Source organism: Phacochoerus africanus, chromosome 3 (assembly GCF_016906955.1).
Source record: "Phacochoerus africanus isolate WHEZ1 chromosome 3, ROS_Pafr_v1, whole genome shotgun sequence".
Lineage (NCBI taxonomy): Eukaryota > Metazoa > Chordata > Mammalia > Artiodactyla > Suidae > Phacochoerus > Phacochoerus africanus.
This window is the reverse complement of record NC_062546.1, coordinates 33,971,111-33,998,697: the sequence shown is the minus strand read 5'-3', so window position 1 is coordinate 33,998,697 and position 27,587 is coordinate 33,971,111. Positions and strand designations below refer to the sequence as shown.

The 27,587-nt window shown below is 51.9% G+C and overlaps 1 protein-coding gene across 1 annotated transcript; it reads right to left on the bottom strand.

The window, feature by feature from the left end:
• Nucleotides 1-23,706: 23,706 nt before the first annotated feature.
• On the bottom strand, nt 23,707-26,726 carry NKX2-2 (NK2 homeobox 2). The gene is made up of 2 exons (XM_047770357.1): nt 26,076-26,726; nt 23,707-25,152 (listed from the first exon to the last, which is right to left on the bottom strand). Exons 1-2 carry the CDS (start codon nt 26,332-26,334, stop codon nt 24,590-24,592), a joined length of 822 nt encoding a protein of 273 aa, XP_047626313.1. The 5' UTR covers nt 26,335-26,726; the 3' UTR covers nt 23,707-24,589.
• Between the last annotated feature and the right edge of the window lie 861 nt (nt 26,727-27,587).

The following is a 27,587-nucleotide window of genomic DNA, read 5'->3' as shown; positions in this document are numbered from 1 at the left end:
GAGTCATGAGGAGAACAATGGGTTCTGTTTCAAGTAATAAGCATGACCAAAGCAACAGCACCACCCTTTTACAGCTACATGGCCCCACATGAGCCTTTGAAAGCAGAAGGGCATAGGATTTTGCTGATCCGGAGCCTCGCTGTTTTCAAAACTGTTATCGATACTGTGATCAAGACAATTCCCTAGCTTCAACTCTGCACACTCAGTTTAAGTGCAAAACAATTATGAGCATCTTTTCCAAATATGGACTGCCATAAAGAGAATTTTTGTTTGTTTGTTTGTTTTTTGTCTTTTGAGGATTGCACCTGCAGCATATGGAAGTTCCCAGGCTAGGGGTCAAATCAGAGCTGTAGCAGCCGGCCTACGCCACAGTCACAGTCACACCAGATCCGAGCTGTGTCTGCAACCTATACCACAGCTCACAGCAATGCCCAGTCCTTAACCCACTTAGCGAGGCCAGGTATCAAACCTGTGTCCTCATGGATACTAGTTGGGTTTGCCACAGCTGAGCCATGATAACTCCAAGATTTTTTTTTAAATACAGCTAACTCTATTCCTAGATAAAAATATGTGTTAAGAGGGAAACTTGTAAACTCTGCATATATATTGGCTGCAGAAGACTTCTGTTGGCCTACCACAAACCTCTTCTTTCCTTCCCTCTTTATCAGTGAAGCTCAATTTTAAGACAAACATGTGATCCATTAAAGGCTACGTTTCCCAGCTTCCCAGTGGGTGTGGTCATGTGACTAGGTTTGGGCCAATGAGTTGAAGGAATTGTTGAGTGAGTTTACATCAAGAGCAGAGGCCCATCTTTCTTTATTCCTGACCTTGCCAGCTGGCCTAGAACATGGATGTGATGGGCTGGCCTCCACCCACCGCCTTGGATCACAAGGACAAGGGTCCTTGTGGGGACAGTAGAAGCCTGGGTTCCCGATGACTTTGCAGAGCAACTGCCTTTCCTGGACTGTCTGCCTCCAGGTTTCTTTTGTGAGAGAGGAAAATAAATCTCTGTATGACATGTGCTACTTTCATTTGGAATTTTCTGTCATTCCCAGATGAACCTGCTCCTTATTGTTACGCTCCCACATTGCTTCTGAGCCTCTGAAGCAGCCTCGGCAGCAGGCAATCTCAAGGCACCCTCTCATTTTGGTCCCTGGCAAGCGTGGGCTCAGGCAGCACTGGAAGATGCGATTCTGCAGAGCCAAAACCTCATACACTCAGGGACACCAAGCGTGAGTTTCAGACTCTGGTAGAGGGGAAATGAATGGAAATTCGCTTTTCTTTTGGGAAAAGTCCTTCTTCCAACAACCTACTCCGTATTCAGGATGTGGACAGCCACCCTGGAGCCTGAGCAATACATATTTCTGCTGCTTTCTTTTTCCCTTTGGTTCCTTCTCCCTCCCTCAGTCCCTCTCTCTGTCTTTCCCCCACCCTTTCTTGCTCTCTCTTTTTTCTTTCTCCCTTCCTTCTTTCCTTCCTGGAGCAGGACTTGTTTGTGTGAAATGTAATCTTATTTGAGAAATGTGGGAGATTCTTTTTTTTTTTTTTCTTTTAGGCCTGCACCCATGGCGTATGGAGGTTCCCAGGCTAGGGGTCGAATCAGAGCTGCAGCTGTCGGCCTACACCACAGCCACAGCAACGCCAGATCCGAGTCACATCTGCGACCTACACCACAGTTCACGGCAAATGCCGGATCCTTAATCCGCTGAGTGAGGCCAGGGATCAAACCCATGTCCTCATGGATGATAATTGGGTTCGTTAACCACTGAGCCACGACAAGAACTCCTGGGAGTTTATTTTTTTAACAGATAATGTCACCTTCCTTATAAGTCAAAGGGGCTCATTTACCAAAAAGTATCTTTGGGGAACCTCCTACACTCCTGTCCCTTTTCCCAGCCCTGCAGGCTATCACTCTCCTTCCCAGCATCTTCTGTGGATGCTTTATGTATGTAAATTCAAACAGGTATGATTACATTTCCATGTACGGTAGCACCCTGGTGGGCTTCAACTTGGATTCTTACACTTCATCATGTATTTTGCAGATTTTTCTTTCTTTTTTTTTGTCTTTTTGCTATTTCTTTGGGCCGCTCCCGCGGCATATGGAGGTTCCCAGGCTAGGGGTCTAATCGGAGCTGTAGCCACCGGCCTACTCCAGAGCCACAGCCACGCGGGATCCGAGCCGTGTCTGCAACCTACACCACAGCTCATGGCAACACCGGATCCTTAACCCACTGAGCAAGGGCAGGGACCGAACCCGCAACCTCATGGTTCCTAGTCGGATTCGTTAACCACTGCGCCACGACGGGAACTCCGTATTTTGCGGATTTTTCCATGGTAGTTCAAAGGGAGCCTCTTCATTCTTTTTTTCCCCCCAGCGGTATAATTTTTCATTTTAAGGAGCTGTCATTAGTCACCTAACCAGGGTCCTACTGGTGAGCCCTTGGTCGTTCTTACCACCACTGATGCTGAGAACCCTACATCTGTGCTGTATTTGCATTTTCTTTTTTAAAAAATTTTATTTTATTTACTTATTTGTCTTTTTGCCATTTCTTGGGCCGCTTCCCGCGGCATATGGAGGTTCCCAGGCTAGGTGTGGAATCAGAGCTGTAGCCACCAGACTATGCCACAGCCACAGCAACTCGGGATCCGAGCTGCATCTGCAGCTTACACCACAGCTCACGGCAACACCGGATCCTTAACCCACTGAGCAAGGCCAGGGATCAAACCCACAACCTCATGGTTCCTAGTCAGATTTGTTAACCACTGAGCCACAATGGGAACTCCTCTTTTTTTTTTTTTAATTTTAAATGATTTTTATTTTTTTCCATTACAGCTGGTTTACAGTGTTCTGTCAATTTTCTACTGTACAGCAAGGTGACCCAGTCACACATACATATATACATTCTTTTTCTCACATTATCCTCCCTCATGCTCCATCATAAGTGACTAGGTAGAGTTCCCAGTGCTATACAGCAGGATCTCATTGCTCATCTGTGCTGCATTTGGAAGAGAGGTGGTGATACCTGCCAGATGAATGTCTAGAGTTGGGTGGAACTGATGGGCCAGAGGACACGGGGCGCCGACAGGTACCACACCTATGAAGTGTCAGGTTCTCTGCCTTTAGTGGATGGGGGCACTTGTTGCACACAGAATAGTTCTCAGAATACAAATGTTAAAAACTGTAGCATTACAATTCGCAATGGATTTGCCTGACAAGCACCTGACAGCTGTTTTGCGAGATGGATGGCTCAGCCAGTGCCCCTCTCCTCCTGCAGAGACACACAGGGGCCTTGGGCTCATTCTGGTCTGTCCCCAGAAAGGCTCCTGCTAACTGCAGAGCAGCTCTGGTTTACTTTGGCCTGAAAATTGAAAGCAACTTAAACATTCAGTAGTCAGGATGAATTAAGCATGATGTAGCCATTAGAAAGTACTGGTGCGAAAACCTGGGGAAATATTTTTCAAGATATGTTAGGTGGTAGAAAAGAATTGACTTTAAAATTGCATTTACTTCCTAGGGACTAAAGTAGAAAGAAAGGTGCTATATTATGATAGCTCTGGTAGGAGTTTCTGTTGTGGCTCAGTGGGTTAAGGACCTGACATAGTAACCGTGAGGATGTGGGTTCGATCCCTGGCCTCGCTCAGTGGGTTAAGGATCCAGCGTTGCCACAGGCTCCAGTGTAGGCCGCATGGCTTGGATCCCACGTTGCTGTGGCTGTGGTGTAGGCCGGCAGCTGCAGCTCCGATTCAACCCCTACCTCCTAGCCTGGGAATTTCCATGTGCAGTGGGTATGGCCATAAATAGGGGAAACATATATATATATAGCTCTTGTAGGTAAGGAATTATGGGTAAACATTTTATTATTATGTTTTAATCTAAAACTTTTTATTTTGTGATAATTTACAGCATAAGTTATAAAAATACTCATCTCACATAACCATAGTACATTGTCAAAAGCAGGAAACTGACATTGGTACAATACTATTAAAGCAAATATAGATCTATTACTGTATTATTTTTATAACAAAACATTTTTGAAGTTGGTCTATCTTTACTGTGTGATACTTTATTTGGAATAAATGTAAATGGGGATGCTTGCTGCACACAGAATAGTTAAAATATAATACAATACAATATAATATAATAATACAATATAATATACACTGCTTCCCACCCCTGAAGTAATTAGGAATGAAAATCACACATAAAATAGCCTGGTAATTCAAAAGTAAAATTTAATTCTTCAATAAAAAATAGGATTTGTTTCAGTTCTTTTTTTCTTTTTTTTTCAGTTCTTTGACAAAAAGAAGGTAAACAAGATGAACCACGTTTGGGGACAGTAGTTAATTTTTTGTTGGCATGTATAAATGTAAGTTTCCTTCTTTACTTTAGGATGCTTAATTTTGATAAAATAGTTTTGAATTGTATTCTATTACTGTTACTTTTTTTTTAACCCACCGCAAATTTCTTTTGGAACTAGGTGATATTAAAAAAAAAAATCTAGCAATTCCCCTCTTAGGTATATACCCAACTGAAATGAATATTTTCAGTACGCATAGACTAGAGCGTCCATAAAAACAGTGTTCCTAATAGCCGCAGGCTGGAATCTATCTGGTGACCATTTATAGTACAGTGGAGAAGTCAATTGGACTATCCACATTCACATAATAAATCCAGCAATGAGAACACACGAACCACAACTATATGAAACTACATGGGTGAAATTCACAGTTACAACCCTTTTTTTTTTTTCTTTCTTCTTTGTTTGCTGCCCTGAAGCATGTGAAATTCCTGGACCAGGGATCAGATCTGAGCTGCAGGTGCGACCTACGCTGCAGCCACGGCAATGCAGGATCCTTAACCCACTGTACCTGGGGCCAAGGATAGAACCTGCGTCCTGTCACTGTGCCACAGCGGGAAACCCCACAGTTACCATCTTGAGTGGAAGACGATGGACACGAGAAAATACGTCCTGTAGAAGTCCGTTGATATAAAGTACAAAAGCAGGCAAAACTAATCTTTGCTGTTAGAGGTGAAGATAGGGGTTGCCCTTGGGTGGGGGGTGACTGAGTGGGGAGCAGGGGGCTTGTAGGCACGTCAGGAAGGTTCTCTGTGTTGACTTGGATGCTGATTTCATTGATGTGCTCAATGTGCAGAAATTCATCAAGTCACATGCTCAGCATGTGTTTTATTATTATTGAGGTAACACTGGCTTATAATATGGTATGTTTCATGTGTACATCATTATATGTGTCCCTCCGTGTACAGTGCAGTGTCATCACCACCAACAACGTAGTTTCCATCCATCGAGGTACAGTTGACCCCCTTTATCCATTTCTCCCTCCCCCACCACATCCCCTCTGGTTACCACGCCTCGGTCCGCTGCCATATCCACATGTTTGTTTTTGTTTGCTTTGATTTACTGAGTAATTTTGTTTTCTGTTTGTTTTTTTAGAGCCCCCATAGAGCGATGTCTGGGTTGATGTGGGTGGTGGAAAGAAGCCCATGTACGGCACTAAGAACTCGGGGTCTGGGAGTTCCCGTTGTGGCTCAGTGGTTAATGAATCCGACTAGGAACCATGAGGTTGCGGGTTCAATCCCTGGCCTTGCTCAATGGGTTAAGGATCCGGCGTTGCCATGAGCTGTGGTGTAGGTTTCAGACGCAGCTCGGATCCCGCGTTGCTGTGGCTCTGGCATAGGCCGGCGGCTACAGCTCCGATTGGACCCCTAGCCTGGGAACCTCCATATGTCGTGGGAGAGGCCCAAGGAAAGGCAAAAAGACCAAAACAAACAAACAAACAAAAACTTGGGGTCTGGAGCTCCAGCCCACGGCAGGCTGGTGATAGAACTGGGTTCTCTCAGCGGTGGGTGTCCTGTATATGATAGGAATTAATTCAATGATACTCTTTTCCTCCTGACACTCACAGCTACAACTCTGGGGGAATTAAACAATCTGAAACGTGAGTGGAAACCTAGGCGGTGTTTATATGGACCCTTTGAAGGACATGGCAGGTACCTCTCTCCCCACCCCCTTTCCTCCTCGCACTGCCTCTCTTTCTTTTTTCTTTTTGTCTTTTTAGGGTCACACCCACAGCATATGGAAGTTCCCAAGCTAGGGGTTGAATCGGAGCTGTTGCTGCCCGCCTACACCACAACCACAGCGACACAAGATCCGAGCCTCATCTGTGACCTACACCACAGCTCACGACAACGCCGGATCCTTAACCTGCTGAGCAAGGCCAGGGATCGAACCCGCATCCTCAGGTTTGTGACTGCTGAGCCATGACAGGAACTCCTAACCGCCTCTCTTTCGTCTCCCCTCTCCCCACCTCCTCTGAGATTCTTGTCTCCTTCTTGGAAGAAGGAAAAGAGTCCCAGATTTCAATACATCAGTCTTTCTTGCAAACTCTAGTGGCTCCTTCTTCAGGGGGGGTTTCCCTGCCTGGGACTCTGTGAGGGCCCTCCCTCCCCCAGCTGCTGTCCCAGGGGCCCAGGACATTCTCTGGACACCGTCCCCCGCACCTGACCCCCACCCCGTTCCAGCTCCCCGATCCAAGGCGTGGCAGCTGCTTGCCTCCAAGTTCACTTACGGGGAGACACCTGCACGGCCAGGGACTACGATTCTCCCACCTACTGAAGACTCCAGACATGATCCTTCTGGCGTGGCCAGACATGTTCCTTCTGGCGTGGCCTTACTTGACCCTACCCTGGTCCGTGATGATCTAGGATGATTGCATTAAAGGACCTTTTGCCTGCGCTGAGGCTTACTTTCATTCAAAGAGCCCTCGTGTTAGCTGACGTTGGTTTTGTCTGGAGCTGATGGGACAGTGAGTGTGGATGACAGATGGATCTTTTCTGACCCCCACACCCCTTCCTGGATGGGAGGTGGGGGGAGGAGAGTTGTGTTTCAGGTAAGCCTGCACTAAGGTATGAAAATGCATCTTTGCTGCATGCCTGCCATGTGGCCCAGAGGAGCCATCCCCGACAGGCAGGCACGGTGCTTATGTGATATTGGGACAGTGCCTGAACCTAGTAAATACTAAACAAATATGCAGTATGACTATTAAAATTCATTTTCTTTCAAAGAGTGATGAGCAGTTGTCATCTAAAAAGTGACTAGTGAGTGCTGGCAAAACTGGGCAGCTAGAATGCACCCTCACACCATGCACAAACATAAACTCAAAATGGCTTAAAAACTTAAACATGACACCATAAACCTCCTAGAAGAGAACATAGGCAAAACATTCTGACATCAACTATACAAATGTTTTCTTAGGTCTGTCTCCCAAGGCAATAAAAATAAAAACAAAAATAAACAAACGGGATATAATCAAACTTACAAGCTTTTACACAGCAAAGGAAACCATTAAAAACAAACAGGAGTTCCCATCGTGGTGCAGCAGAAACAAATCGGACTAGGAACCATGAGGATGCAGGTTTGATCCCTGGCCTGAATCAGTGGGTAAAGGATCCGGCATTGCCATGAGCTGTGGTGTAGGTCACAGACGCGGCTCGGAACTGGTATTGCTGTGGCTCTGGAGTAGGCTGGCAGCTGTAGCTCCGATTGGACCCCTAACCCGGAAACCTCCATATGCTATGAGTGTTGCCCTAAAAAGCAACAACAAAAACAAAAAAAACCCTGAAAAGACAGCCTATGGAATGGGAGAAAATAGGTGCAAATGATGCAACTGACAAGGCTTAATTTCCAAAATATACAAACAACTCATACAACTGAAACAATAATAACAAAAATAAAAAACAATCCACCCAATCGAAAAATGGGAGGAAGACCTGAATAGACATTTCTCCAAAAAAGAAAAAGAATTCCCTAGCATCATCACATTTAATCCTCCCCATTTTCCCTGGGCTAGGTCACTGCTATGCCCCCTCTACAGATCAAGAAGAGGGGGAGAGGAGTTCCCCTCGTGGCTCAGTGGTCAAGGTACCGGACTAGTATCCATGAGTACTCAGGTTCCACTCCTGGCCTCCCTCAGTGGGCGAGGGATCCGGTGTTGCCGTGAGCGGTGGTGTAGGTCGCAGATGCGACTTGGATCCAGTGTTGCCGTGGCTGTGGTGTAGGCTGGCAGCTGAGGCTCCTATTCGACCCATGGACTGGGAACCTCCATACACCAAGGGAGTGGCCCTAAAAAGATGAAAAAAAAAAGGAGAGAGAGATTTGAAGTAGACACATCACCATCACCAAGGTAAACTCAGCCCTGAGATTAGCTGATGGCAGAGGTGGGACTTTAAACGGGTCCTCAAAGTTCAGATAATAACACCGAGGGTGAAAAGGAGGACTGTAAGGAAAGAAGGGACCTTGCCTCACACGTCCATGGCGGGCAGGCCCTGTTCTAGGTGCTTTGCATGTATTTGTTTCTGGGGATGGGGTTGTCAGATGGGCTTCAAGAATATAAACTGTAACTGATGGTAAAGGCCTGGCCTCAGGTGGGAGTGGCTGGGCAAAGTTTGGCGCTATGAATGTGGGACCCCTTGAGAAGGAAGGAGGAATGGCTGAAGGAATCAAGAAGCGAAGCGGAAAATGACAGCAACATCTTCTCAGATCCACCTCTTAGAGTGATGACAGTGAAAACAAAAATAAACAAATGGGACCTAATCAAACTTAAAGTGTTTCTGTACAGCAAAGGAGACCCTAAACCAAACGAAAAGACAATCCACAGAATGGGAGAAAATCTTTGCAAATGAAACAAGTGACAAGGGATTCATCTCCAAAATTCATAAACACCTGCAGCTCCATACAAAAAACAAAAACAAAAACAAAAACAAAACCCAAACAACCCCATCAGTACTCTGATGTTCATTGCAGCACTATTTGCAATATCCAAGACATGGAAACAAGCTAAATGTCCATCGACAGAGGAGTGGATCAAGATGTGGTGCATATACACAATGGAATATTACTCAGCCATTAAAAGGAACGAAATACCAGCATTTTTAGCAACATGGATGGACCTAGAAATTATCATGCTAAGTGAAGTCAGTCATACAATGAGACACCAATATCAAATGCTTTCACTGACATGTGGAATCTGAAAAAAGGACAGACTGAACTTCTTTGCAGAACAGATGCTGACTCACAGACATTGAAAAACTCAAGGTCTCCAGAGGAGACCATTTGGGTGGTGGGGGGATGTGCTTGGGTTGTGGGATGGGAATCCTGTGAAATTGGATTGTGAGGATCATTATACAACTACAGATGTGATAAATTCATTGAATAATAAAAAAATTAAAAAAATAAAAAGCGAAGCGGAGGTGGGGTGGGGTGGGGGAGCCGGTGAAGACGGAGGAGAGGGTGTGATTTCGTGATTAGTAACCTGGAGAGCACCACCTGGTGTGGGGTTGGGGGAAAGAATGGCACCCATTAAAAATGGGTGGGAGTGCCCATGTGGCTAAACAGGTTAAGGATCCTGCATTGTCACTGATGTGGCGCTGGTTGGATCCTGGGCCCAGGAACTTCCACATGCTGCTGGTGTGGCAAAAAAAAAAAAAAGGAGTTCCTGTCATGGCTCATAGGAAAACATCCATCAGGACGCAGCTTCCATCCCTGGCCTCACTCAGTGAGTTAAGGATCTGGCTTTTGGTGAGCTTCGGTGTAGGTCGCAAATGCAGCTCAGATCTGGCATGGCTGTGGCTGTGGCGTAGGCTGGCTGCTACAGCTCTGATTAGACCCCTAGCCTGGGCACCTCCATATGCCATGGGTGCAGCCCTAAAAAGACAAAAAAAAAAAAGAGGCAAGGGTATTTCCTTAAATCTTATCTAAACAGCATTAGCTATAACTTTTGGAGGGTGTATTAAATTATAGGGTGGTCTTTAATGAGCTTGAAATCATTAAGAACCAACAATCCATTTATTAAAAGTTAGGTATGTTTTAGTTAGCATTATCCTTAATTTTCTGGTGGGAGGAATGTTCATTCACATAAAAATCATTTGGGGGTTCCTGTTGTGGCTCAGCAGGTTAAGGACCTGAAGTTGTCTCTGTGAGGATGCTGATTCCGTCCCTGACCTTGCTCACTGGGTGGAGGATCCTTTGTTGCTGTGGCTGTTTTGTAGTCCAGCCGTTGCAGCTCTGATTGGACCCCTAACCCCGGGAACTCCCATGTGCCACAGGTGTGACTGTAAAAAGAAGAAAAAAAAAACATTTTTTGTTATAATTTGAGAATTTTATATGTCAAACTAGTGCCTTCTATTTTTCTGCTCAACTGTAGTATATTTGAGAAGACAAACCTTTACTATTGCTGTTGGATCACGATTGTTAGAGTCATGGTGCGTGTAGAAAAGTACATTCTACAAGTACGATCTGGAGAACCTTCTAGATTGATGTGCTGTGAGAATGTTCAAGGAAATAAATTGGCTTTTAAAACAAACTTTATCAGATTCCATGACGGTTATACTGTGGCAGAAATGTGCCTACTACCAATGCTGGGGGAACAAAAAGAAAAAAAAGTTTAAGAATGGAAAACTTCCTGTCCTCTGCAAAGCTACCAGCCTGTGACTCTGGGCTCCTTGCAAAGGCATTCGTTAGCATTGCTTCTCATGTCTCAGCCTCAGGGTTGAGCTCAATCAGAGCCTGATCCTCCAACTCACAGTCATTAAGGCTGAGGATTCAGATGAGAAGGGATGGCCTTGTTTTCTCCACACCCTTTCCATCTGAACTACTGTTGCAAGATGAATTTTTATCCCATTTCCTCACTGGATTAATTAACCCAGCCGCAACCATTGTTTCAACACTCCCCCGCCCGCCAGCAGCCTCTCCAGCACATTGCCCAAGTCTCCATCAGAGCCTTTCACTTCCATGGGCAGGTCTGGGGGTGGGGAGGATGCTTGGCAACAATGTTCACAGTTGCTTTGCCTAATTACATAGAACCAGGGTGGTCAACTTTGAAAGAAGGTTTGCATCAAGAGTGCCACTTCATGATAATTTTAGGTCCATCCATGCTGCTAAAAATGCTGGTATTTTGTTCCTTTTAATGGCTGAGTAATATTCCATTGTGTATATGTACCACATCTTCTTGATCCACTCCTCTGTTGATGGAGGTTGTTTCTGTGTCTTGGCTATTGAAAAGAGTGCTGCAGTGAACATCAGAGTACATGTGTCTTTGCGAGTCATGTTTTCTCTGGATAGATGCCCAGGAGTGGGATTGTTGGATCAAATGGTAATTCTATTTTTAGTTCAATTTGCCTTTTTATTTTCTCCTGTTGCTGATATCATCATGCCTGATTTCACGACTCGGCATTATGGCCATGGAGGGAGTGAAACAGGAGTCAGGAAGGGCCCGAGCCAGAGCAGATCCCACGGCCTCTGAGCCCCTGGCCTGGCCCACTTGCCCATTTGGCCTGGGGCAGATGTAGTCTGAAATGACCTACCTGAAAAGGAAGGTCATCCTCGGCCTTCCAGTGTCACAGCAGCATCCAGGGATGAAGGCAAGCCCCGACTGGTCTCACCATAGTGATTCCCCCTAAAGTGGCAAAGGGGACAGCTGGTGGGACAGGGGATAGGGGTGGCCAAGCAAAGGGACTCAGTCACTCTGCTGAAATTAGGGGCCTCCTAATCTCAGTCCCTCCTCCCCAATGGGCAGAACTATAGTTCAATCTTATTTCCTTTACAACCTCAATTCACTCTTTAGAGGGGATTCCATGGGATTCTGCAGCCTGCCCCAGGGGTCTCTGGGGCACACGGGGTCAGGAATCTCTGGGTAGTGGCTCCAGACCTCCCTCCGACCAAGATAACGGGCACTTCTGAGCCCCTCTGCACAAGCCCAGCCCAGCCCAGCCAGATGTGTAGTCAGGAATCAACCAAGACTCCTAATATTCTTTTTATTTTTTTAATTTATTTTATTTTTAGGGCTGCACCCGTGGCATATGGAGGTTCCCAGGCTAGGGGGTCCAATCAGAGCTACAGCTGCCAGCCTACACCACAGCCACAGCAACGCCAGATCCTGAGCCCATTGAGCGAGGACAGGGATCGAACCTGCACCCTCATGACTCCTAGTCAGATTCGTTTCCGCTGCGCCACCACGGGAACTCCCCTTAACATTCTTTGTAGAAATCTTTATTCGTTTGTGATGGAGGGCAGGGAGAGTGTGTGAAGGGATCAACCAGCATCCGGCTCCTGCCCCTTCCCCACCCCTGGCCTGCTGTTCATTTCAGAGTGAGCTGAAGGTTTCACCAGATCCATTGAAGAGCTGGGAATGGTGGTTCTTTGCACGGATGTTAACAAGCACTTTATCCGGAGGTAAGAAGGGCCAACACACAGATTTTTCCTTCTAAAACTTCCAGCAAATGTTGGCTGTGGTCTAGGTCTTCCTGTCAATCCCAGAGCCACTGGCCATATGTGATTATTTACATTTAAATTAGTAAAAATTAGATACAATAAACCTCAGTCCTGCAGACACAAAGCTCTGTGTCCAGTGCTTGACAGCCACGCCTGGCTGGTGGCTGTCACGCCATAGGGCACAGATGGGGAGCATTTCCCTCCCTGCAGAAAGAGCCACCGGACCCGGGGCTGAGCTCTTTCCTGTTCACCCCTCACTGCAGGGCCTGTCCCCCCAGCCCCTCCCTTTCTCCCCAGACTCCCCATCCTCACTCATTCTCTGGTGTTTGACACCCCCCCCCCCCCCGCCGGCTGCACCTCCTGGGGTCATTTGTGGTGAAAGTGTGTGTGAGGAGGTCGCCACTGGACTTTCAGCTCCACCTTTTTCAGATGACTTGACACGTTCACTGCCTCCTTGTGAGGCCCTCTGAATTCACAAGGGCAGGTCTGTTTTTCAAAAATGTGTTTAACCAGCAGGGAAACAGGTGCAGAGAAAGTCAATTGTCTGCGGTAGCACACGGACACAGCCGTCTTCTGACTTCAGCTCAGGCTTCTTCTCACAGTTTATGCCTTGTATACAATGCATCACAGTCTCCGGTTTTTTTTGTTTGTTTGTTTGTTTTGTTTTGTTTTTGTCTTTTTGCTATTTCTTTGGGCCGCTCCCTCGGCAGATGGAGGTTCCCAGGCTAGGGGTCGAATTGGAGCTGTAGCCGCCAGCCTACGCCAGAGCCACAGCAACATGGGATTCGAGCCACGTCTGCAACCTACACCACACCTCACGGCAATGCTGGATCATTAACCCACTGAGCAAGGGCAGGGACCGAACCCACAACCTCATGGTTCCTAGTTGGATTTGTTAACCACTGCGCCATGACAGGAACTCCAGTCTCTGGGTTTTGGCTTTAAAGACAGGTAAATTCCCCAAGTGCCTCCTCGCTCTGTCATTGTAAGAAGTGCATGGCCAAGGCCACCCAGCAGTGTGATCTGAGCAGTTTACCTTCCTCTGGGGACTCAGCTTCTGGAGAATTCTGGGAGGGGATTGCTACAAAATGAGGCTAAGATTTCTTCTACTCTAGTGATCAAATTATATTTTGGGAGTTCCTGTTGTGGTGCAGCGGAAATGAATCTGACTAGGAACCATGAGGTTGCGGGTTCGGTCCCTGGCCTCAATCAGTGGGTTAGGGATCTGGTGTTGCCATGAGCTGTGGTGTAGGTTACAGACGTGGCTCGGATCCTGCTTTGCTGTGGCTGTGCTGTAGGCCGGCAGCTGTAGCTCTAATTTGACCCCTAACCTGGGAACCTCCTTATGCTGCAAGTGCAGCCCTAAAAAAAAAAATTTATATTTTGGATTACTTTTTACTCATATGGTTTGATTATCTCTCAAATGATTCAAAGACCATTTTAACAGTTTTCCTGCCCTTGTATTTTGGGTGGTGCTCACTCCAGCAGATGTCATGTTGATAACGTAGCAGGGGCTCTAGGGAGACATCCAGGGTTGTACTCCAGGCCCTCGCCACCCCAAGGAGGTCCTGCAGCATCTGCGGCCCCTGGGAGCTTGTTAGAAATGCAGAGTTTCAGGTCTGCCCAGTCAGAATCTGCATTTCACCCAAATCCCAGGCGATTTATTTGTCCCAAAGTCCGAGTAACTCTGGACCGAGCCCTGGGAGGGGGGGAGAAGTGCACCTCACCTGTGCAGGAACCCACCTACCTGGGACAAGCAGACACAGGGCTTGTCACGGCCCCATTCCTCCCAGCTCCTCCTGGGCTTCTAGTGGGCTTCCAGAGCGCATCGGAGGAATCACTCTCTGCTCTGCGGTCCTCATCCGCTCCCATCTCACTAAGGCTCTGAGCGCTCTCTGGCTGCGCGAGGCCCGCAAAGCTGGGGACAGAAATTGGGACTGTGGGATACAGATGAGTCAGGTACACTCTGGGCAGTGGGGCTGCATGTCACTGAATGGCCCAAGGGGATGCTGGCCTGCTGTCCCTGGGGTCCACTGGGCAGGACTATACTGTCTCCCTCCACTCCATGTGGGAATACAGACCAAATTCCATCAGATTAGAACCTTTTTTTTTTTTTTTGTCTTTTTAGGGCCACACTCGTGGCTTATGGAGGTTCCCAGGCTGGGGGTCTAATTGGAGCTACAGGTACCAGCCTACACCACAGCCACAACAATGCTGGATCTGAGCTGTGTCTGCAAACTACACCACAGCTCATGGCAACACCGGATCCCTAACTCACTGAGCGAGGCCAGGGATTGAACCCGCCACCTCATGGTTCCTAGCTGGATTCGTTTCCACTGCACCACGATGGGAACTCCCAGATTAGAATTTTAAAGAGTGGTTATTTCAACCCAGAAGAGAGGACCAGGATCTTGTTCAAGATACAAGAGTCTAAGGAAGGCAGGTTCCAATTCAAGGTGGAAGGTGACTGGGCTCTGAAACGCCAAGTCTCTATGTATTAGCTGCTCTGGCTCCTAACAACACACCACAGACAGGCTGCTTAAACAACACAAGTTTATTTTCTCATAGTTCTGGAGGCTAAAGTTTTGAAATCAACGTGTCAGCTGGGCTGGTTTCTTCTGAGACTTCTGTCCTGGGCTTGCAGATGGTCACCCTCTCTCAGTCCCTCTGTATGTCCATGTCCTAACTTCCTCTCCTTATAAGGACAGCAGTCATATTGAATGAGGCTCCCTCGAGTGACCTCGTTTTAAAAATTACCTCTTTTGGAGTTCCCTTCGTGGTGCAGTGGTTAACGAATCCGACTAGGAACCATGAGGTTGCGGGTTCGGTCCCTGCCCTTGCTCAGTGGGTTAACGATCCGGCGTTGCCGTGAGCTGTGGTGTAGGTTGCAGACGTGGCTCAGATCCCGAGTTGCTGTGGCTCTGGTGTAGGCCGGTGGCTATAGCTCTGATTCGACCCCTAGCCTGGGAACCTCCATCTGCCTCGGGAGCAGCCCAAGAAATAGCAAAAAGACAAAACAAAAACAAAAAAAACCCCAAAAAACCTCTTTGGAGTTCCTGTCGTGACTCAGTGGTAACGAACTCGACTTGTATCCATGAGGACTTGGGTTTGATCCCTGGCCCCACTTGGTGGGTTAAGGATCCGGTGTTGCTATGAGTTGTGGTGTAGGCTGGCAGCAGTAGCTCAGATTCAGCCCCTAGCTTAGGAACTTCCACATGCTGCAGGTGCAGCCCTAAAAAGAAAAACAAACAAAACAACCCCCCCCAAAAAAAACCTCTTTAATGGCCCTGGCTCCAAATAGTCACACTCTAGGTCCTGGGGGTTGCAACTGTGACATATGAATCTGGGGACATAATTCGGTGCATCATATGCCATCCCCGCAGCCTCTTATGAGTAATGAGAAGTGACGGCCCAAGATCGGCACACGAATGTCACTCTCTGTCCTGTGCTATGTGCCACTGTCCCCTGGGTCCCAGCCCAGGAGTCACCATAGAGGCTGCAAGCCAACTGCCCATCAGGTGTTTTGGCCCCAGAATTTGACCAAAGGGGACTCTGCACAGGGTGCCTCCCTGACCAATCAGATTCCCCAACTTGGGAGGCAAGAGTGTGAGCTGTGCTGAGAGGCTGGGAGCTCCTTTCCGATAGGAAAAGACCAAGTCAGTTCTGGTTCAGCATGAGGGCAGCTGATCATCCCGGGCTTGGCCTTGAGGAGCCAGAGGGACCAGGTGGCTGCTGGCTAGTCTCTGTGTCCCTCTTTACACAGTTGCCTGGCTCACTGTTTCCTTGCCACTTCCTGAACTCTAATTAGGACAGAAAGATGCATGAACAGTCCATATTCCCAAGGAACACATTGGGGAAGAGGCCACTGGGTCATGGGTGATCTCTGAGAGGCCAATGCCAGATCCAGGATGAAGGCAGCATGAAATCACAAGTGTCTGTGTCTCAGTTTGGGCTCCCCCAGCAGCGGACCCCAAGGCAAGGGTTCACCTGCATGTAGTTAATAAGGAAAAGGGACCCAGGAAGGACCACCAGGAAGTGGGGAGGTGAGGCGGGAGGGAGAAGCCAACCAAGGGGTGCTAACAAGCAGAGTGCCACAGAGAGCAGCGGGTGGCGGCGAACCTGTTTCCCATCAGCTCCACTGCTTATCATCAGCCTCCATCTGAAACAGGTGCAGGGCCATGAACTTCCCAGCCCTCGCCAGCGTCCTGGGTCTAGCACTCTCCTGCTTCTCCTTGACAGTGACCTGCAGGTGCTGACAGCTGGGTGGCCCAGGCACCATGCTCAGCTCTTCCCATCCAGAGCCTCATGATAGGACCTCAGGCCATGTTCCAGGCTTGGGGAAGCAGACCAAGTGACCTGATGGACAAGGACTGGCCATTACTGAAAGGTGCCTTCACGGTCAGACTATCAGGTGTCCGATCCCCAGTCATAGACACAAGAATCAGATTCCTTGGGCTTTCTACATCCAACCCCCTGCACCCTGTTGCCTTTGACATCGGTCTATGCTGAGGCGGTTCTTTTATGTTGTAGCTCATAGGGTTAAAGAAACACAGAAAAGTCTGGAAGCAAATATTTAAGAAAAATGCCATCAACTAGTTCTTGCAAATCTCTCAAATTAAGTGAACCAGCACCATTCCCAACAGAACATGTTAACTTATTTTCCATTTTCTCCAACACCAGGTAAAAGACAGGTAATCATTTAAAGATATAAGATCAATTGGCCATTGAAAATCTATTTTGCTGGTACCCTTTATCGTTCTAGGGGGAGAGGGGAGATGCCTTTGTCACCAAAACCAAGGAGATGGCCGGCCACATGGGCCCAAGGGTGAGAAGTGTGCCCTCATGTGGGCCCCTGGCCTGTTCCCCCTTAGTTCTGGGGGAGCACTTGCTGGCCCAGGACAGCCACCTGGTACCCAGGGAGGAAGCTGGGGTGCAGGCTCCTCGGAAGGAATCAGAAGCTGAGAACTCTGCTCTGCGGAGAAGCCCACCACCCAACTGCCTTCTGCAGAACAGGAGGGCGCTTTTGTCCCACACAGCACCCCGCCCCTCCTGCAACCCCACCATCCCCACACCCTGGACCGCTTGTTTGCCAGGACGCTGCCTTGTTCATACGGGGAGCAGAGCCGTCATTTCTTGGATACTGCTTCCTCACCTGCAGGGGGAGAGCTGGATGGGAGGGTCAGAAAGGATCATGTGGGAAGAGCCCCTGGCAGGTGCCTGGCCACAGTGGATACTCAGGACACTGTGGTGGAGGTCACAGCCTTCGGGTGTGGGGCTGGGGCCAGAGAACGGGGCCTTTTTGGTACCATTTTATGAAGGAAGGCAAAGACATCACAGGGGATCCAGCAGCAAGGAAAGGGACAGGGCTGTTTTCACGCAAGGCTTTCAGTGGATGCAGAGTAACATCTGGCAGGAGGGGACACGTTGGGGTGATGGATACGTTTTGTGTATGGACTGCGATTGTTGGTTACATGGGCCGCAGCATCAGCAGCTGGAAGGCAGAGGAAGAAAGGACTTGGACTGGTTGGATATGTTTAGACTCTTTCATCACACTCCCGGGCGCCAAGTTCTGGGACAGAAAGTTTTAAGTTTTGTAGAATTACGATTTAGCTACCTGGCCTGTCTTTTGTAAAATAAGTGGAAACCCACCCCCCTCCTCAGCCCTGGTATAAAGGATACTTCCCCGGGATATCTCACATCCTGAGGTGTTGGAGCTGCACACCCAGGACTGTCGCTCAGGACCGCGCCCGACCGCGGAAGTCTTTTCTTAGTCAATCGCGCCATCCTGCGGACAACTTGGACACTGCAGACTTGCTGACCAGACATCGACCCGCTGGACTGGAAGGCGGAGGCGTGAGAAAGTAAAGGGACCAACGTGTGGAGCCTCTGATGGCAAGCGGTTTCACCTCGGGCATCCCCAGGAATATCAACGGAACGAGCTGGAATGGCGAACCCTGTTTTTGGCGAGCCGGCTTTGAAGAATTTAACTCTTTCAATCCCTAGCCGGCTGCCCCAGAGCCAGCCTCTCAGAAAGGCACCAGGGCGGGGGTGGAGGTAGGAGGCATCCACAATCCAGTGTCTTTGCACCCGCGGATACACCTGCGCACCCGCGGAGGCCTCCGCGCCGGGTGCTCTAGACTGCAGTGGGGTGTGTTCCTGCCTCCCTCGCTCGGACCCCGAAGCCCAATCTCGGCGTAGCGTCTCCCCCTGGTGGCCTGATGGTGCCACTGCACCGCTCGCCCGCGGCCTTTCTTCACTGTGGGCCACACCTGCCCCTGATTGGGGTCAGCGAACCAGCCAGAGTACCTGGAGCCCCGACTCGATGTTGGGCGGAGAGGTGAGGGTCTTTCCTTTCTAGTACATCTCCTCTCCCCGCCCCCAACCAAAGTCGGACTCCCTCTTCAGCATCACTCTCTTGCTCCCTGAACCACCTGGACTCCCTTTCAGAACTGCCCACAGGGGCCGACACGTGGGTGGGGACCACTCGGGGTGGCGGATACCGCGCCCTGGTGCCCGTCGCGGAGCCCTCCCAGGGGCCAGGGCGCGCCCGGGGCCACAGGCCCAGTTTGTTGTTGTTTGTTCCCAAATGTGTTGGGAGCTGGTGTGGTGACTGGAGGTGGCACCTACTTAGAGGGAGGGGAATGGGAAGAAATTTACAACCGAGGAAAATGAGTCCGCAAATGCAGGCGGCCGGGTCGACGCGCACTGTTCAGCTCTGCCCTGCACCTGTCAGCGAGGCTGGAACGGTGGCGCCCGCCGCAGTCTGACTTGCACGCCCTGATCCTGGCAGAGGAGCCGCCGACTCCTCACCGGGCCGGGCCACGCGTCGGTGGAAATTCATTCGGGGACCTCGGGGCGCGGCCGCCTCCCCACGCTCTCCGGGGGTGAGGCTGGGGCGCCTCCTGGCGGCGGCGGCGGCGGCGCGCGGGCCTTGCCGGGGTCTCCCGCCCTGGGGCGGTGCGCCTGCGGGTTCTCAGCGCGGGCGGGCGGCCCACGGGCCTGCATTTCTCCACTTGCTCGGATGGCGGCGCCGAGGCCTATTCGCCTCTTTATTAATAACGATGCCCCGGGAGGAAAAAAAAGTCTTTAAAAACCAGACAGGATGGATGAGAGGAGAGAGAGAGAGGGAGGGAGAGAGAGTTTGAGTGTGTGAGAGAGAGAGAGAGAGAGAGAAAGAGAGAGAGAGACAGAGGAGAGAGAGGGAATTGGGGCGTTGGTGAAAGCAATAAAACTCAGATCGTTTCCTTGGAGAGATAGCGGCGGCTATAATGCGCTGGGGGGATCAGGGGTTTATTTGCAGATCCTGGATAAAAGATGATATATCGACACAGTTTAGAGTGTCACTGCGCCTGGCCTCTCAGGAAGCCACAAGTACATATTTCCTGAAATACCGGCCAACACAATATCTAATCCACACGCCACTTAAGCACGGGAGGGGAAGCCCAGCATCTCACGAGTTCGAGCCCTGCTTCCTGGTTCTGGGTGGGGGAAGACCCTGCCAGGGCTGGATCTGGTTCTCCTAGAGCCCCCCCACCCCACCCCACCCCACCCCAGCCTTTGTCTTCAGGCCAAGTAATCACTTAGTGTTGGGCCTTAATAAATACGTCTGAGAACTGTCCTTATGCTTGGTAAATATTGGATTAGCTTTTCAATGGCCAGGCTCTTGAAAAGGCTGGAGGAATCCACACTAGGTCTCAACTAAGCCCAACAGTCAATAGGTAAGGAAAAGACGCCTTTCCTTGGCTGGGGTGGGGTGGGGTGGAGATGGGGAGGTGCTCTAACTCTTCTCAAGTTATCAGATTTTACTAAACATGACAGCAGTCATAAAAGATAGAAAAGCGGGGGGGGGGGGGGGGGGAGTAGGTGATCGCATTTTGCTTCATTTCCGCCATCCCAGTTGTGTTCTTTAAGGACTGAATGACTTGGCCCTGGATAGGTTTTATTTTTATTTCCAGAGTGCTCAGCCTCTGCAAGAACTCTTTCTGTTAAGCACATATTTTTGGTTTGAGGGCTGCTTATGGGAGCTTCTGACCCCGCCTCTTGGGAGAGGGTGTGACCCCACAGCATCGCAGGACCCACACTAACTCGGCCTGCTTAGGTGAGGCCAAAGCAGGCAAATTCCTTGGAAGCTCTGCTCTCTCTCCCTGTTTTGCAAACAAAATGGTCCAGGTGACACTGAGAAGTAAAGAGAGAGCCCCTCTCTCCTCCAGCATGAGGGGTGGTGGCGGTGGAAGAAGTTTCTGAACCGGTTTTCCATCGTCGCACCGACATGCCAGTGGGGTTCCGCGCATCTTTCGAACGACAGGGGCTGGGTAGCCCGAGGGTCCAGTTGGGCGAAAGCGGCCTTAGAACGGGCTGCGGCCGATACCAAGCTGAGCCCAGGACGGAAAGGTCCCTCGGCGGCCTCCCGGAGCCACTCGGCTCTGCGCGCGGCCGGACGCATCCGGTGCGGGAACAAGGGGCCTGGACTTCTATCTGCGTTGGAGCCGCGAAGCCCGCGGAGTCTGAGCTTCCCCCCAGGCCCAAGGCACCTCGGTGACCTCCTGGGCCCGGCACAGCCTCAGGGCCTCTACTCTGGGCTCCCAGACAGGAGAGTCCTAGCCCCCAGCTGCGCTCGCAGGAGCCTCCAAATGCGCGCCAGGAGCCCGGACCCTGAGCGCCGTCGGTTTGAAGACCCAAGCCCGAGCCAGCATTTGGTAAAGAGACACAGGCAGAGATGGAGAGAGAAAGAGAGAGATCTCCAGCTCCCAGAGTGTCACGGGGCCTAGACGGGGCAGGCGCCCTCTGAAGCCATCAAAGACAGGGGTGGCTGTTTTCCCCTCCTCCAACCTCCTCCCCAATAGATATAGCACGAATTTTTAATGCGTCTTCCTTTCACAGACAACAATACAGGGTTTGAAAGCCGGACACAATTTGGGTTTTGTGCGGGTCCCTCCTCGCGCTCCCTCGGCCCAGCTGGCCATATGGAATCCAGCATGGAGCCCGCGGATGACAAAGGGACCCAGTGACAGGCCCAACAAAACCCCAAGGAGACTTCTGCCTGACTCCGGGATTCACTGCCCGCGATAAGCGCGCTGAATGGTGCGGGTGGAGGGGGGCGGAGGGTGGGCCCCTTCTCCCTCTTCCCCTCTCTCTGTCCCCTGCCATTCTTTCTCTGTCCCTTTTTAATATGCACGCCTCTAACATCCCCGGCTCCCAGCTCTCCCATTGTGCCGTTTTGTGCGGCCCCGCTGTAGATTGGGCGAAGATAGACTGCCGAGGCGGACCCCGCGCCGGGTGCGCTCCCAGGGCGCTGGGGTTAGGGCCACACAGGGCTCCGAAGGCGCTTTTATTGACTCCACGGGGACCCAAGGACACAGAGAGGCGGGCGTCGGGCCCACCTCTCTGGCTCCGGCCGCGCCAGCGCACACCAAGGCTGCGGGCCTGGCCACTGGCCCAAATGCGCCCTCAACGCACACACATGGAAGCCTGCAAGAATTTGGAGCTTCCACACTGCCTCCTTCCTCTCTGGAGGCCTGGGGGGGGGCTCCTATGATCGTTTTTTTTTTGACCCCAGAAAACTATGGGTCCTAGAACAGTCAAAATCAAGAGAGTCTTGGGGCTGTGCCTCAGGCCTGGTGACAACCCCTTTCCAAGAGGCTCAGGACACTTACCTTCCTTCCCAGCAGCTCAGGGTTACTGGGAAGGGAGAAGAGGAGTGTTAAGTGGTTGGTATCAGGGCAAGTTGGGCATTCGACTACTGCACAACCAATTTGGGGGGAAATTCTCCTTTACAAAGAGCAAGAAATAAAACTCCAAACGATTCCAAGTTAGTGTGGAGAACAAAGGTAGATTTTTCTGCCTTTAGGAAAACCTGCATGAGCCCAGTCGAACCTGGAGATACGGAAGGACATTTAGGAGTTTATCGGAAAGACTCCAGCGCCCTCAATTATCCGCGGTGGGTGCGCGACGCGGGAACAGCATGTCATCACATTCTTGTGCGTGCTGCGCTGAGTGCTGTTGACGAGCAGATTTGGTCACACGGATAATCATGTTTGCTTTAGATATTGAATTAAATCTGATCATCAACTAGAGGGAGTGAGAAAGTCAGCTGGGACCGCTCCCTTGGCTCGGCCTCCTCGCCCCCAGCCCCCGCCCCCAGGCATGAAGGTGGAGCTCGAGAGAAAAGGAGAGATACAGTTTCCGAAGGGGGCCAGCTTCCCACCCCGAGGCGTCTTGGAGCGGCAGGCCGGGCTCTGAGCTGCCGAGCTCCGCGTGTTTTCCGAAGTCCGCGCTATAGAGGAGACAGGCGCCCCTCCTCCCAAGTCCGCGGCGCCCTCTGAGACGCTCGCCCTCTGAGATGCTTCCCCGCGCGGGCAAGTATGCGCCAGGGTCCTCTAGGGAGCTCTCCCCGCGACAAGGGTGGGGTGGAATCAGGTCTCCAGCAGGGAAGGACCGGTGAGCCCTCCCCCGGGAGAGCCAGCGTTGTGTGCTTACTTCCTGCTGCCCTCACCCCAGCCCAGGAGGCCTGGGCGCCCCACAACACCTCCAGAGCCCTACTTCCTAGCAAGGAGTTCGCCCAGCTTCGCGCCAAAGAGCTGGCCTAGGGGACCCCGCGCAGCCAAAGGACAGGAGGAGATGCGGCACGGGGAGCCGGTCCGGGGAGAGAGGCTGGAAACTCAAAAGAATGAGGATGGACGGAAAGAGGAAGGCTCGGGGAGCAGGCATCGCCTATGACGCCTGCTCCCAGGCCCTCCCGGGCTGAAGAGCCTAGGAAGGTCGAAGCCCCCATCCCGTCCCCCGCGCCTGGTTCCCAGCGTCCCTCCTTGTAGCCCAAACCTGGAGCGCCCCGAAACCCGCCCCGGGCCCAGGGGCCCAGGTCTGGGAGGCGCCTTGCGACCGCGGATTTACAAGGGGGTGGGGAGTAGAGGGAAGCCGACCGGTCTCAAGCTCAGCGCCCCCTCCCCCCACTTCTTAGCACGAGGTAAATCAAATGCAACAAAGTGAAAGTCATCGAGTGTAGTGGCCTCAACAGCTTCTCAGGCTGAAGGAGCCACTCGTAGATTTGGGCGAGCGAGGGGGGCTTGCTCTTCTCGCCTTTGCGGTTTCCAAAGTCTCTCTCACACTTCCTCCCGCGATTGGACGCTGTCGCCCGGATTCAGGCCGAGCGACCCCGGGCGGAGGGTCGACCGCTCGCAGGCCCGAGGCCCAGCTCTCCGGCACCGGCCGAGGGTCCAAAGCGGGGGCTGGGCCCCTCCGCCCGGGTAAGGCCTGTTCCGCAGGCCGCCCCAGCGCCCCGGTTGCCCGTGGCCTTGGCCCCCAGGGGATATGTGGGGGCAGAGCTCGGCCAGCGGCCTGGCTGGGGCGCCTTGCCTGAGGCCTCCGGCCCGGCGCAGGGCGACAAAAGTAAGACAAACGGGAGGGCCGGGCTTGATTTTTTTTTTTTAAACACAGGATTTTTATTAAAATTCTTACTTAAAAAATTGAAAGCTTTCAGCGCCCGGCGCTCTTGGGGAATCGCAGGGAACCGCTGAGCTCCAAGTTCCGGGGCTCAGGACCCCAGGATGGGGCAGGGGGGCTGCTCGCTCACCTACACATTTTTGTTTTCCTTTTTTCAGATCTGAGAAATGTTTGCACTGAACAAAATTTAAAAAAAAGAAAAGAAAAGAAGAAAGCAAGGATAACCAAATATAAGCAAACCAAAACAAACCACAAAGAAAGGAGTTGGGCCCCCATGGGGTACAGGCCTGTCCTGAAGGTCATTTTGGCAACAATCACCACTGATATTTACAACGAAAAGCGAAACCTGCCACCAGCTGTCAGAACGTTTACATGGCCATAAATATTTAGCATTTTCTTATATAAAAAAAGAAAAAAATTCTCTATATTTTTAAAGTGTTCTCCACTTGCTTTAGAAGAAGACGGCTGACAATATCGCTACTCACACAAACATATTTTACAAAATTCACAAAAGCGGGGGTGGGGATGTCTTTTTCTCCTTCTCAAGTGAGGACATTAACGCTGGGACCACTTGGTCCCCGGGGAGAGGCAGAGAAGCGAAGCTGCGCAAACATTCTGTAAACACGGCTTAGGGTTCAGCCCTCTCCAAAGGTTCAAACAGAGAGAGGGATGAGGCAGAGCTGGTTGGGTGGGATCTGCCTCTCCACGGAGGTGCAGGCAACCTCCCCAATGGAGCCGAGAGTCAACTCGACGCCATCATAATTATAATACTATAAGAACCATCGTAAAGGCCGAGTCCTCCTCGCCTCCGCCGCCGGGGTGGGGCCTGGGCCTGAAGCCGCGAGTCTCGGAGGGGGCGGCTCTCACCAAGTCCACTGCTGGGCCTGGACCAGGGGGTGTGCTGTCGGGTACTGGGGGTTGCTGGCCGAGCTGTACTGGGCGTTGTATTGCACGTGCTGCAGAGACTGCGCGCTGTAGGCCGAAAAGGGGATGCCCGCCTGGAAGGTGGCAGCTGCCAGGTCCTGGGCTTTGAGCGCGTGGCACGGTTTGCCGTCCCTGACCAAAACGGGCACGGCCACCCGGCGCGGCGAGGGCAGGGGCGTCACCTCCATACCTTTCTCTGCCCGGGCGCGCTTCATCTTATAGCGGTGGTTCTGGAACCAGATCTTGACTTGCGTGGGCGTGAGGCGGATGAGGCTGGCCAGGTGCTCCCGCTCGGGGGCCGACAGGTACCTCTGCTGCCGGAAGCGCCGCTCCAGCTCATAGGTCTGCGCCTTGGAGAAGAGCACCCGCCGCTTCCGCTTCTTGCCGGCGTCCCCTCCGCCGCCTGGGGTCTCCTTGTCGTTGTCCGGTGACTCGTCGGCCGAGGGCTCCGGGGACTTGGAACTCGAGTCCTGGGGTGCCGCGCCGGCCGCCAGCCCATGCACTGGGGGAAAGAGAAGCCGGTCAGACGCCTGGAGGCTGCGCGCGGCTGGGCCTGACCCTGCGCGCCCAGGATCCTCCGTGCGCCCTCGGCCCTCTGCGCCCCTCAGCCCGGCCCCACTGCCTCGGCCTCGGCCCCCGCCCTGCTCCACGCCTGACGCCCGGTCCGCGTCCCCACCCGGGCAAAGAGGAGAAGCGGCAGGAGTGGGGGCTTGGGGCTCTGGTTTCTAGGGGTTCGCACAGTGTGGGTGCGTATCTCGGGGGGGAGTGGCCCGCTGAGGAGATCAGCGCGGGTTAAGGGCTCCGGCCCCCTTAAGCAGTTTCCTCTCCGGAGAGACGTGGGCAGATTTTAAAAACAAAACCCCCACAATCCCGGCATTGATCGGCTCAGCCATTTAAGGCAGGTTTTTGGGGGCTTTCGTTTCTGCTTTCCCACTTTCTGGACACCCTCCGCACCGCACAAAGCGTCCTCTATGAAGTGCAGGGGGCAGGGTGAGCTATTTATACCCGGGCCACCCTCTCCGGTACCCCGAGGCTGGCTGGCTCGCTCCAGTGCTCCAGGCCAGTCCCTCCCGGCTGTCGGAATGGGGGAGGGGGCTCGGGCCAGAGCCGTCAATCCCGGTTGACTTCTGTAACCAGCCCTTGGGAGGTATTCCCCTCCCCCTCTTCCTCCTAATTTCTCTTTTTTGGGGAAAAAAAAATCGGAGTCCAAGTCTTTTTCCTGGACCAGAGGGGCTTGACGAGGAGGGAAGAGTTGGGGCATCGTAAACAAGCGTTAAAAATCTTTCCAGGGGCGCAGGGTACGGGCTGTGGTTTACAAGGCTCCTTCCCGTTCCCCCCCACCCCACCCCCCCCGGCATCCGGCTCAGGCTGCGGCCACAGGAATAGAGGCGGTCACAGCCGCCGCGGCCAAGTTTCGCTACTTACGGGAGTACTGGAGACCTTCGGTGCTGGCCAGCCAGCGCGTGTACGGGTTGTCGCTGCTGTCGTAGAAGGGGTTTTTCAGGGGCAGGCTCTGCACGGTGTCCAGGGCGCCCGGCCCCAGCGACCCGGCCCTCTTGGCGGGCTCCCGCCCCTCACTTTCCTCCTCGGGCCCTTCGGCCACCGAGCCCTCCTCATCGTTGGTGTCTGGCAGGTCCAAGATGTCCTTGACCGAAAACCCCGTCTTTGTGTTGGTCAGCGACATGGCCGGGACCCCGCAATTTATGCCGCAAAGTTGTAGCTTCACTTGGTCAATTCTTAGCGCTCTCAGTCGGGGCGGGGGAGGGGATATGGGGAGAGGGGTTGGGGGAGGGGAGGGGGGATGGGCTTTAATTATTGAGATTATTATGTTTAGGAAAGAGAAAGAAACTCTGGGAAAGGGTGGGGAGGAAAAAAAAAAAAAAAAAAGCCCAACGCGTTGCCTATGTCTTCTCTGCAAGCACTCGGAAATGGACGCGGGGAGTCGGGCGGCCTGCGCGCCGAGCGCCGCCGGCCGGGCCCGAGTTTGTAACTCCAGGAGGGGTGCCAAGGCGGCGTCAGCTCCGGCTCCGGCGGCCGCTCGGCGCGCGGTGGCGGCTGGTGGCGAGGAAAAAATGGGCCATTGCCCGAGCGATCAGTCCATATAAGGCTGGGCTCCACTCACGAACCTGGGGAGAGGGGGGGAAGAGGGGGAGAAAGAGAGGGAGGGAAAGAGAGAGAGAGAGAGGGAGGGGGAGCGAGAGAGGGAGCGAGAGAAGGGTGGAAAAAAGGAGGGGGGAGACATTAAAACGCAAAGGTTGGACACGTGTGGGCGGGTCTTGGAAGTCAAGTGGATGAAGACTGTATTTGTAGATGTGAAATTGTGGGTTTTGGGGAGCTCCGCGCTCCCAGCCAACGGCCCTCTAGAGCAAGATGAGAGGTGTAACGTGTCAATTAATTGCAAAGACGGGGCGAGCCTTTTTTTACCCAGTATTTACATACAAAGGACCACCGCGTCGCTCGCGAGTCCACACACTTGAAAGGGCCGTTTTAACAAATTGCATCTTAAAAAAAAAAAAAAAAAAAGCGGGGGAGGAGGAAAGAAAACAAAACAGAAACCCGGAGGAGGAGAGGAAAAAAGAATCCTCCTTAACATTCACGGGTTCCTACCTCCCCGCCCCCGCGCGCCCGCCCCCAGCAAGCCGGAAAATTGGCGATTTGTGGCGCCTTTGGAAAAGGGGGAGGGGGCGAAAGCTGAGCCGCGGAAATCTCTCCTTCCCATCGCTGGCGGTTCCCTAAACAAGATCCGGTTCAAATGGCAAGAGCCCAACTTCTGTAAGCCTCCTAGGTCAATATTTTGGTTGAGGCTTAAGGATGAGTACTAGAAATGACAAGGCAAGTAATTGATTCTAGTTAACGCAGAAAGAGCCCGAAACCCAGGAGAGGGATCGCCTCGGCGCTGACCGGAGCCACCACCAATCGACCCCCCCCCAGCCCGCC